We start from the raw sequence: 12,130 nt of genomic DNA, 5'->3' as shown, positions 1-12,130 counted from the left end.
AAAACTGGATCAAGCAACAGACTGTGAACCTAGCCATTAAGAGGGTTGTGTGTGTGTTTTTGTCTACATGCATAATATGCAATCTACAGTATGTATTTATGCACATATTATATTTAAATTAATAAAGTATCACCTTCTAAAAGGGGGTAACCTAACATGCCTCAGTTCTTGCAATATGGTTTGAAACATTCTGGACATTAACCTACAAGAATATTTTAGCAACAGGTATCACCCTTACAACCCACCCATTCTTCCCTGTGTACAACTTTCTGAAAATTGTACAAAGGCACACCTGTGTTTTCAAAAGAGCTTCAAGGCTTATACATTAAAGACACTTTATCCTACTTTAGATCATAATTTTAACATTATTTTAAGAATTTAAAACATTCTATATTTTCCTTGCCTAAAATATTTCTCTTTTCTGTTAAAAATGAGACATGAAAATTAACACTTGTTCTGTTTTTCTCAGAAGTGTCTTGTAGATTGAAATAATGTCCAGAGTACCTTTTAAAATGCCTTCCTTGAAATACAATACTGTTTTTCGTAGACTTGTGTTGGATAGTAATAATTAATTGTAAATTGAGAAACAGCTGTGATTCTTCAAAACTAGAAAAACCTGATGCATGTGCATTCTTTAAAAAGCTAGTGGTAGAAAAAGTGGCCTCACATGCTTTGCTTAGCAGTTTGCTAGAAGTGAAGTGACAAGTAACTGCTTGCAAAGTAAGTCGGATAGATAGATCGATAGAGAGATAGTTAGATAGAGAGATGGACAGACAGACAGACACAGACAGACAGCATGGATTATATCAAGTTTGTGGGGAGGGGTTCTGTTACCTGATTACACTTTCAAATCAATCCAGATTTTCATAGCTAGTGATCACCAGTGATAAATCCCAAAATGGATTAGTATAGTGTTTCTTTATATCCGTCTTTGTTATTTTTCTTGTTTATCCAAAACGTAGCTACATGTGAATTTTTTTCTTTGCTCTCTTAAAGCATTTTGAGTGCTTGTTTCTTGTTGACTGAAAACTGAGCTTAAAGGGACAGGCGGTTATGTGTAAAACTCAATCTTTATCATTATTGCTACCAAAATATTTATTTTTATGAGGGGTGATGGGCGTGTGAAGCAACGGCTTGCATATTTCACGGACCTTTGGGGAGAATGTCTCTGTGCTGTGTTTCTGTGTGCTTTGCACAGAGAGGCAGATTGTAGAATTCCTGTCAGTGAGGGATATTGCAGCCAGGGTCAAAGGTTGAAGGCTAGTTGCATAATTATGAAGAAATAGAACCTACATTTGCTTATTTTCCTATTACCACTCCATTCTTTTTTCCTTTTATACTGCATCTAGTGGATTGGAACCCTGCAAGCAGCACCTAGAAAACTTTAGGCATTTTTTATTAATAGAGTGTGATGGTGTGTGAGTGTGACAGAGAGCATGCATGCACATGTGAATGCATGGAAAGAGAAATTGTTAAGATTAGTAGGGTATAGTCAAAATGAAGGAAACTTCATCTTTGTTTTGTGGTTGTCCTGCAGAGGTGAGCTAAACACTAATTTTTAGACCTAGTTCTCACAAACAATTAGTGGGAGTTTTTTGGGGGGGTTATTGCTCCACCTTAGACTGCTGGTGAGAGCACACATAACTTCATACAAAACTGTCCCTGCACATAGAACACTTGATGTCATCAAGACATGTCTCCCTGGCATGCCCTTTTTTAAATGCAGAGGCATTTATGTATTTGTTTTGTAGAGAGGATAATTTGTTGTTATGAACCCCCACCTGCAACCATCTCATCTGCTGTTTATGTAACCTAGACCTAAGACAGTCACCATATAGGGGAGCCAAGCACATCAAACAGATGGCAGTGCAGTGTAGTCCCAATTCATATTGAAAATCAGTACTGTTGGGCAGCCAGAAGGTACCTCCCATTTTCATACAGAACTGTTTTCCATCTCTTATTCTAGCTGTTCTGAAAAAGAGCATGTAAAGATAATAGTATTTACACTGGAAGAATTAAAGAGACAGGAGCTGAGAGTCCCAACGCCTCATGCAGGAACATCACTTGAACCAAAGCATCTGCTGAATTTGCTGAGATTATACTGTTACATGACAATTTTACACTTATATATTTAGGTTGTAATTCTGTATACACTCACCTTGAAATAAGCCCCATTGAGTTCAGTGATTCTTACTTCTGAGTGAACATGCATATAATTGTGAAGCTAGCTTTACACCACTTCAAACTATTTACTTACCTGATTTGTGAATGTTGCTGTCATTACTTACAGCATTTACTATTAATTGTAATGGTAGTATCATTATTATTGTTGTTGCTGTTTTAGGATAGTGCTGTGACAAAAAGCTTTATTGACAACATAATGGCACTTTTTTAAATGGCAGCAAATACTTCTTTGTCCATATCTCATTTGAAGCTCATGGGAAACTTCCTGTTGAATTTAATAGTGTTGAACTGTGATTTCATAGAAAACTTAATTCAGAGTCATATGTGTTCTCTAACAATATAATGTACGTTGTGTACAGTGTGTATTACCATGTTCATTTATTTTATATTAAATGTTCAGTTGTCACACTTTTAAGATTAGTGTCTTGCACAATGAAAACGTTGACTTTGTTTCTGTTTATTTTAAGGCCTATGATGGATTTGCCAGTTTAGGAATATCCAGACTCCTAGAACCTTCTGACATGGTTTTGTTAGCAATTCCTGACAAACTGACTGTTATGACCTATCTTTACCAAATCCGGGCACATTTCAGTGGGCAAGAGCTAAATGTGGTTCAGATTGAAGAAAACAGTAGCAAAAGCACATACAAAGTGGGCAACTATGAAACGGACCCAAACAGTTCTGTTGATCAGGAAAAGTTCTATGCAGAACTAAATGACTTGAAACGGGAACCAGAACTGCAGCAGCCTGAAGGGAGTTTGGCTGACGCTGTTTTTCAGGATGACTCTGTATTTATAAATGACAGTGGAGTTGGGGAGACAGGAAGTAAGCATCAGACACCAGATGACCATCTACACCCAAGTGTGGCTTCCCCTTCTCACAGGACTAAAACTGACACAGTTCAACCAAAAAACCAACAGAGCTTAGGGAGGACTTCTGGATTTGAGGAAAGTGGGAAAAGCAGCACAGCACAAGCACAGCCTTTGTTGGGAAGGAAAAAACTGCTAAAAGCAGACACTTTAGATCTGAGTGATTTGGCACAGGTCAGCGATCCCAAAAGAGATGCATTTTCAACAACTTTATATGAGGATACTGACAAAAAAGAACACCAAAATTCTGATATTACTATTAATTTGTTAGAACTAGAAAAACATGTACATCCAGACATCAGAGAGAGAAGGAAATTGGATTCTGAATTGCTTGTTGAAAAAACAGAAGAGGGAGATAAACCTGGATATGCTCACAATAGGGATGCCGATGCTGAAAAAAAATGCCATGCCTCTCAGAGGCAAGTGGAGACTGAATTGGAATTGGAGACTGTGACAGCTATAAATCCAACAGATCTGATTACAAAAACTGCACAGGTAAGGAAAATGTTTACAGACTACTGCAACACAACTTCCCTAATAGTTCTGTATATAGTGCTGTGTTTCATTGTTGTTTTTAATGCACTGTGTATGCTGCTGCAGGTACAGTTAATCTTGGAATATATGGCCCAGGAATTATATTTATAGTAAATTTTGAAAACACATTGTATTGGAAACAACCTTTAGCACGGTGGTTCCCAACCTGGGGGCCATGAAGTAATCTGGGGGGGCCACGAACAGTAATGAATGATTTTTTAAAAAAAGAAGCCTTTACTACCTGGATGCTGTCTGTTCTCCATTGCCACTGCAGATGACACCTCCCCCTGGCTCCAAATGAGAGGGGAGGACTTCGCTAAAGCACCAGAGCATCTTGCAAGGTGCGCTGCGGTCAGGCATCTGCCTATAAAACATGTGGCAAATGCCAAAAGGGGCTGAGGGAAGTGCTACCAGGAAGAAGAGGGGATTACTGTCACTGACTCCCATCTCCTTGCACTGCTGTTGCTGACAGCACCCTCACTCAGAATGAGAGGAGAGGGCTTTTCATGAAGCAAAAAGAAGCAAGGCTGCAAGGAAAGGCTGCTTTCCCGGCAGCCAGCCTGCCTGCTTTTCTTGACTCCTGCTTCGCTGCCACCTCCTTTTAAAAATTATCCTTTTTGCGAGGCTGCCCAGATCTCGCCTTCGGTCCATATTGAGCCAAGGAGCAGCAAGGAAGCTCAGGACTTGCTCGCTCCCCATCTCTGAGTCTAAGTGTGTGTGCCAGTGTCCCCCCGTTCTTCCACCTACATTCCGCCCTCCCAACCCCTCTCTCCAACACACTGCAGCAGTTGAGGGCTCCCCCAATGTACCCAGATGCATGCACACCTGTAGATACTTGCAGGAGGGGCAGGTGTGTTTGTATGTGTGCATGCGCTGATCTGTCTTCTATTCTGCTCTCTTTCCCCAAGTGCGTGCTAGCCAAATCATCAATTCTGACGATCATCCCAAGGCCTAAAAGCACTGACTGCCCTCCTCAATCTATCCACTCTTTTGTCTTCAGAATCTAGCATCCCCACCAGTACCACATTGCTGCTTCTTAAGGTTGCCTGAGGCTGGGGTCCACATACTGCAGCTGAAATGTATTTATTTATTTAATTATTTATTTATTTATATCCCACCGCTCCTTCGTTGCTCAAGGTGGTGCACATGCTTTCCCCCCACTTTCCATTTTACCCTTACACCAACCCTGTGAGATAGGTTAGGCTGGAGACTGTGTCTGACCCAAGGTCACCCAGTGGGCTTCATGATCGGGTAGAGATTTGAACCTGGATCTTATTGATTGATTGATTGATCGCCTGGATGGGAGACCGCCTGGGAACTGTATGTAAGCTGCCTTGGGTTTGTATCATGAAAAGAAAGGCGGGGTATAAATGTAATTGGATGGATGGACAGACAGATGGACCGCCATTCTTCCCAGCAGGAGCCCAGGACAAAGGATCACAGTCCAACACTGTAACCCACTGGTATTGGGAGACAGGACTACATCTTCAGACTGTTGAGGGGGAGTGGAATCCCAATCTGATTGAACCTTTGCATTAAGAAAAGAAAGCAACACCTCCCTGTCTGCAGGGAGCTTTTTATGGAAAGGGATATTTGGAGATGTGATTTTGCCACGCATCATTTTTTCGGTTAACAGAGACTAAAATTACAATTATCATGGGGGGGCATGAAATTTTTTGAGCTTACAGAGGGGTTCCCGTACTCATAAAGGTTGGGAACCACAGCTCTAGCGCCTTTTTTCATGCTATCGATCCTTTATGTTTGCATTTATATGTTTGTCTTCTACTCCAGTAAGCGGTTTTATATAATCAGCTTACTCAAAGAATCAATGTTTTATGTGTTTTTATTACTGATTGGGACATGCACATTCTTCTTTTTTCAATGCTGTTATTTATTATACATAATATTTACCATCTGTGTGTAGCACTTTGTCCTAAATTATCAAAAGTTCTTCACCTGTGCCATCTCAGTAGTAACCACTCTGTATGGTAGGCTAATTTCACCTTCCCCATGTTTGCAGGTGGATGGCCAAGGCTGGGAAATAGTGGCTTACATAGGGCTATCCAATATGTTTATGAGTGAGCTGAAATGCCATTTGGGGTTCTCCTGGCCATAGCTCATGCTTTTTACTTCTATGCTATGCCAGCACTTAAGAGGGAGTGGTTGAATAAAATGCCACAGTGGTTGAATAAAATCACTTACCGTTCCCAACAGAATAGTGTTAAAATTGCTAAGACCACTGACCAGCTCAGACACAAATCATAAGCATATTTTAGAAAAGTATATTGAGTAATGGCTGCTAACCTGATCGTATGATTGAGAGCCAGAAACTGGTGATGAACTAGTACCAGTTCATGAAAACACTGTAGCTATTCCATATTGTCAATTAACTTCTTTGTACCCGAAAAATTATTACATTTAAAATATCTTTTAAAGGTTGTTAAAATCTAATTAATGTCTGTTCACATGCATTTTAAAGGTACACAAACATTATAAACATTTGGAATATAAGATTTCTCCTTTCTTACTTCAGCTACATTTCAAATGTTAAAAATTAATCTTGTTTCAAAGCTCCTGTATATGGGATGGTAACAAATTTCCTCTAAAGGAAATTGTAGAGTTGGAAATAGTTCAGAAAAGGGCGATCAAAATGATCACAGCGCAACCTTCCCACCCTTTTGGTCCCCAGATGCTGTTGGACTACAGCTCCCATCAGCCCCAGCCAACATGGCCATTGGTCAGGAATGATGAGAACTGAAGTCCAGCAACAACTGGGGACCCAAAGGTTGGGATAGCCTGATCCTCCTTATGAGGAAAGATTATAACATTTGAGGCAAAAAATATCCCATTGGGGAGCTTTTATTGCTGCAGTCACTGTTAAACTACTGGGGTAAAAAAAAAGTCTCATGCTTTTTAAGCAAAAAGCAACCCAAGGAAGCAGATGAATACCCTTCTTCTAGCTCAGCACATACCGTATGGTCAGAGGGAGGCAATGGTAAAACCACCTCTGAATACCGCTTACCATGAAAACCCTATTCATAGGGTCACCATAAGTCGAGATCGACTTGAAGGCTGCTAGCTAGCTAGCTAGAAACTTTATTGTACATAGCCAAAGGCCTTAACAATATATACAAGTATTGGTTAAAAGGCCCTTCTGGTCGGAGAACACTTTAAAAATAAAACATTCGTTAAAAGACATTCATTAAAAAAGAAGAAACACTCGGACCTTAGGGTAAGATTTTATATTACCACTAAATTCTTAATGTAGCGGTCCCTCAACTTCTTGGCTGCCAGTGCAAACTGGGCTACCAGGTATATGATAATGAATGAATGAATGAATCTTTATTTTTACCCCGCCCCTTTTCCAAAACTGGAACTCAGGGCGGCTTACAAATAAAAACTACACATAGGTAAAAAAACATACAAAAATATACAATTAAAATAGAATTAAACTATTCGTAACATTAAAACCATGAAACATACACTTCAGATACTAAGACAATTTAAAACATTAAGAATAGGACCATAGAACAATACAACAGACCTTATGAGGCCCTATCTTAAACATCTTCTAGTCCAAAAGCCTGTTGGAATAAAAAAGTCTTTGCCTGCCGACGGAAGGATAGCAAGGAAGGGGCCATTCGTGCTTCCCTAGGAAGAGAGTTCCAGAACCTGGGGGCAGCCACCGAGAAGGCCCTATCTCGCGTCCCCACCAATTGCGCTTGCGAAGGTGTTAGGACTGAGAGAAGGGCCTCTCCTGAGGATCTCAACGCCCGGGCAGGCTCATATGGGGAGATACGGTCTGACAAATAGCCTGGACCTAGGCCATATAGAGCTTTATAGGTCAAAACCAGCACTTTGAATTGTGACTGGAAACAAACTGGCAGCCAGTGGAGCTGTCGTAACAAGGGGGTTGTATGGTTCCTGTAACCAGCCCCAGTTAGCACTCTGGCTGCAGCTCTTTGTACCAGTTTAAGTTTCTGAACAGTCTTCAAAGGCAGCCCCACATAAAGCGCGTTACAGTAATCTAAATAAGTAAATATTTATTAGCTAGAAGTTCCACAACCACTACCTGGGCCTTCGATCGGAAAGCAGCCAAATAATATATGATAGATATTTCCCCCTGGGGTCCAAATACAGGGGGCAGTACAACAGGTAGTGGATTATATCCTCAATCTGATTATACCCACAAATACAAATCCGTTCTGCGACTGGGATTCTAAGGTATCTTATCTGATAAGAGGGGAGAGATAGGTGAGGCGGACTGAGCCAAAGTATCATCAAGGTGCGGTTTTAGGTTGTCACCATTGGGTTTCTTATTTAAACACTGGGTGGCTTTTTGTCCTGCCTTCTGCTTATGGCCTTTGTCAAGCTGCTTGAAGTTTTCCAAACTCCATCTTCTTATAATGCATTGGCTTTACATTTTTGACATTTTTACTTTTCTTTAAATTGCTGTTCTTCAGATTTTGATTTCTGCTCACACTCATTCTGAACACTTTCCTTGTAGGCTCATTTGCATGAGTCCCAGTTACACTCAACTCTGTTACAGAATCTGCAACTCCAGATTTCAAGCCAGTCTTTTTCATTATTTCAGCCAATGTAGTTAGAAGGTTGTTACATTCTTTAATATGTTCAAGGTCTTTCATTATCATAAGAATCCAGCCTTGAACTGGCATTTCCAGTAGACTTTCCAGTGAGCTTTCTCCATTGACTACCTCTGGCAGCTTAGGTACTTCGGGCTGAGTGGGAGACTTTTTTCCTTTGTTTTCGTTCCCAAAGCTATGAGCCGGTTCAGCAATATCCTTAAACAACAGTTCATTTGTTTAGACATCCATTTTTAGTTGTCGTATTTTCTCTGGAAGGGCCATTTTCTCAGCTAGAGCCAGCTCAGAAGCAAGGTTCACAGAGGATGGGTCCTCAGTTAAGTCAGGGAGATTATTTTTAAGGTCCAGAGACCATTCAAGGAGAGTATTTGGGGGGTTCAAAGAGTGAACAGACTCAACTCCCACCTCAATTTCTTGTGCCCTGCTGAAAAACTGGGTAATTTTCTTTTGGTTACCCCTATCATTTAAAGGGCTATTCCCATCAAGTGGGGAAATGCCTAGATTCCTATAGCCCTTTCTGGTAAGGACCATTATGCTACCGAAGTCACCAGAGTATCCAGGGATTTGCAACGTTGGGGGAGTAGATACACCTCCCCAAATAACAATTAGTGAGAAAGCTCGCAGTCCAGGCAGAATGTAAATCTTGACTTTCCTCAGTGCAGTTTTGATTTATAATGTCCAGTTTACTTACTTATCTTGCTTGGCTGTTGGCTGTTGCCAGAGATCTTAGCTTATCTTATCTCACTTGTAATATTCAGACCTCTGAATTGCGGGGCGGTTGGACAGCAGTTCCTCCGACTGCAGTGCCTCTGACTAATTCCACTGTGCATTGAGAGCCAGGCAGGGCGCGGCCATAAAACAATAAAACAATAAAACTGCTTCAGAGCAAAACGCTATCTCCTCGGTTCTGTGCTAACAGCCCTCCCATGCTGACAGTTCGGGATGTAAACTGCAGGCTTTGGCTCATAAATTGCGGAGCACTAACAGCGCATTGAAATGTTCTGAGTTGTAAAAAAGCTAAAACCATAAAACAGGAAAATAAATTAAGAGTCCCAGAAGCATAGAGCTCAGAGCAAACAAACCTCCGTCGCCATTTTCCCGGAAGTTTTTCGACTTGAAGGCAGTCAATTTTCATTCTTGTCTTGGGACATTTTCTAGCTCAAGATACATTTGAATTTGGCTTCAGGTAGAAAAATTCCCCATAAAAGAATGTGTCAGTTTCATACTAGCTGATGTCAATGTTATACTACATTGAAAGTTACTTGGGGTAGAAAACTACCCCATAAAACTGCTTATGTTAATGTTTTCATTTTCTTGGATGAGGATACAAATATAAAGTGAGCATCTGTAACCATGTACATAGATTTTCCATCCTTAAGTTGGGAGTAAAGTAGCTGCTTTGGAAGACGGTGATCAGGCATTCGAACAACATGGCTGGTCCAGCGAAGTTGATGTTGAAGGATCATAGTTTCAACACTGGTAGTCTTTGCTTCTTCCAAAACGCTAACATTAGTCCGTCTGTCTTCCCAAGTAATTTGCAGAATTTTCCGGAGGCAGCGTTGGTGGAATCTTTCAAGAAGTTGGGAGTGGTGTCCATGTTCCATGTTTCACAGGCGTGCAGTAAGGTCGGTAGTACAATGGCTTAGTAAATAAGCATTTTGGTCTCCCTGCGAATATCCTGATCCTCGAACGCTCTACACTTCATTCGGGAGAATGCGGCACTCACAGAGCTCAGACAGTGTTGAATTTCAGCATCGATGTCAGCTTTTACAGAGAGGTGGCTGCCAAGATAGGAAAAGTGATCGACATTCTCCAGCGTCGCACCACTAAGCTGGATTGATGGTGCTACAGAGGGACTAGTTCACACCTGTTGATGAAGCACTTTGTTTTTTTTTATATTAAGTGACAGCCCAAGCTTTCCATATGCTTCTGCAAAAACATTTAGGATAGTGAATGTGTGGAGACTACATTATCATCGGCATATTGAAGTTCTACGACAGAGGTTGACATTACCTTACTTTTTGCTTTCAGCCTACTGAGATTAAGAAGCTTTCCATCTGTTCGATATATGATTTCCACACCAGTAGCATGTTTCCCCTCAATAAGGTGTACAATCATAGCAATGAAGGTAGCAAATAAGGTAGGAGCAATGACACATCCCTGTTTTACAGCTGATCCGACTCTGAATGGATCCTTCTGAAAGCCATTGTTATCCAAAATTGTCGCTGTCACATTGTCATGAAGGAGTCACAAAATATTCACAAATTTATCAGGGCATCCAGTTTTCAGAAAGATGGTCCAGAGAGCGGTTCAATTCACAGTATCAAAGGCCTTAGTCAGATCAATAAACGCCATATATAAAGGTTGATACTGCTCCCGGCATTTTTCTTGAAGCTGTCATGCAGTGAAGATCAAGTCCACTACCCCCCTGGAAGGGCAGAAACCATTTCGGGATTCGGGGAGGACATCTTCTGAGATAGGTAAGAGGCAATTTGCAAGGATCCTAGCAAGGATTTTATCTGCGGTAGCAAGAAGAAAAATGCCTTGGTAGTTCCCACAATCTGTTCTATCTCCCTTCTTTAAAAGGGTGATAATTATGGCATCCCTAAAGTCTTCTGGGATCTCCTCCCTCATCCAGATTTTTTCAATGAGCTTATGAAGCTGTTGTGTAAATTCAGGCCCACCTTCTTTACAGACTTCAGCAGGTCCACTAGCTTTGTTATTCTTCATTTGATTGATGGCTTTACTGACTACATCCAAATTAGGGAATACTGCAAGCTCTTCTCTAGTTTGTTGTGGAATTTGCAAGAAGGCCTCACCAGCCACAATAGAGTTACGATTAAGGAGATTGTGGTAATGCTCATTCCAACCCAGTGCAATAGCCTCTTTATCCTTAAGAAGTTTGGTACTATCCATTGAACGTAAGGGATTTGTACCATAATTTGTTGGTCCATAGATGGCCTTGTGGCATTAAAAAAACCTGTGCATCATGAGCATCTGCAAGAGCATGGATTTCTTGAGCTTTCTTTGGAGCATGCGGAGGCAGCTTTTTCATTTGTCGGCTGTGTTTTCACCCAGATTACCTTTGTTAAGGCTGCAGGTGATCCCTGACGAGTGCCATTGCTTCGTCTCCTTCCCGGCCACCATTTTGCTTTCAAATTTTCCCACCCTTTTCAGCAGGCGCCATTTTGTTTTGCCCCTTTCCCCCTGCCCTTTCTGTTCAGACTCTGCTGGCTCCCCCTCTCTGTGACATAGTTCAGAGTTATTTAGACCGTTTTTTATTTTAAACATAAAGTGCAAAAAATAGGCCGTTTTTTATTTGAAACATAACGCGCAGAAAAGGTTTTCACAAGGCACCTCCACAGCAGCGGTTCTATACTACAGTGCATTTGGGACTGTGCATTCTCCCCCACCTATGGGCGTATATTGAACTCTCCTCCCACATGACTTATCTGCATAACAGCTGCACATTTGGGACTGTACATTCTCCCCCACCTGTGGGCGTGTACTGAAGTCCCTCGCCACACCGCACCCCCCACCTTTGTGCGTGTGTCGGTGATATTTACCGCATCTCTGTGCGTGTACAATGGCGGATCAACAACCAGAGGCACATTCATCTGGGGCAAAGCAACCCTGCAAGGCCTCGCATCACAAGTCTGCTAAGCACAAACAACCCAGACTTCACTCCAAGGCTGTGGCTAAAACCAAACACCTATCTAGCCTCAGCACCACCAAGCGAGCACGTTACGTTTCTGTTCCGCCTTCTGATGCTGGTGGCCAAGAAAGATTAACAGTCCTCTTTCATTTGCCAGCTGGGTCGTCTGAGGATGACTTTGAGGGTTTTCCTACCCAGCCTGTGGAGTGTCCCTCTCAACCCATTTTATCTACTACAGCTCATACGTCTCATCAGTCTAGTGAGCCCCCTGCCTCAACAAGGGC

General features: G+C 41.6%; 1 protein-coding gene across 6 annotated transcripts in view; it reads left to right on the top strand.

Moving 5' to 3' along the window:
* EHBP1 (EH domain binding protein 1) overlaps positions 1-12,130 on the top strand; it is a 400,871-nt gene that overhangs the window by 241,712 nt on the left and 147,029 nt on the right. For all 6 annotated transcript variants that reach the window (XM_061622278.1, XM_061622277.1, XM_061622276.1 and 3 more), the window contains exon 13: positions 2,652-3,548. In XM_061622278.1, coding sequence (XP_061478262.1) covers positions 2,652-3,548 — 897 coding nt within the window. The remainder of the gene's footprint in view (positions 1-2,651; positions 3,549-12,130) is intronic.

Source organism: Rhineura floridana, chromosome 4 (assembly GCF_030035675.1).
Source record: "Rhineura floridana isolate rRhiFlo1 chromosome 4, rRhiFlo1.hap2, whole genome shotgun sequence".
In the NCBI taxonomy this organism is placed as follows: domain Eukaryota; kingdom Metazoa; phylum Chordata; class Lepidosauria; order Squamata; family Rhineuridae; genus Rhineura; species Rhineura floridana.
The sequence above is the reverse complement of the archived record's forward strand: the minus strand, read 5'-3'. Positions and strand labels throughout refer to the sequence as shown.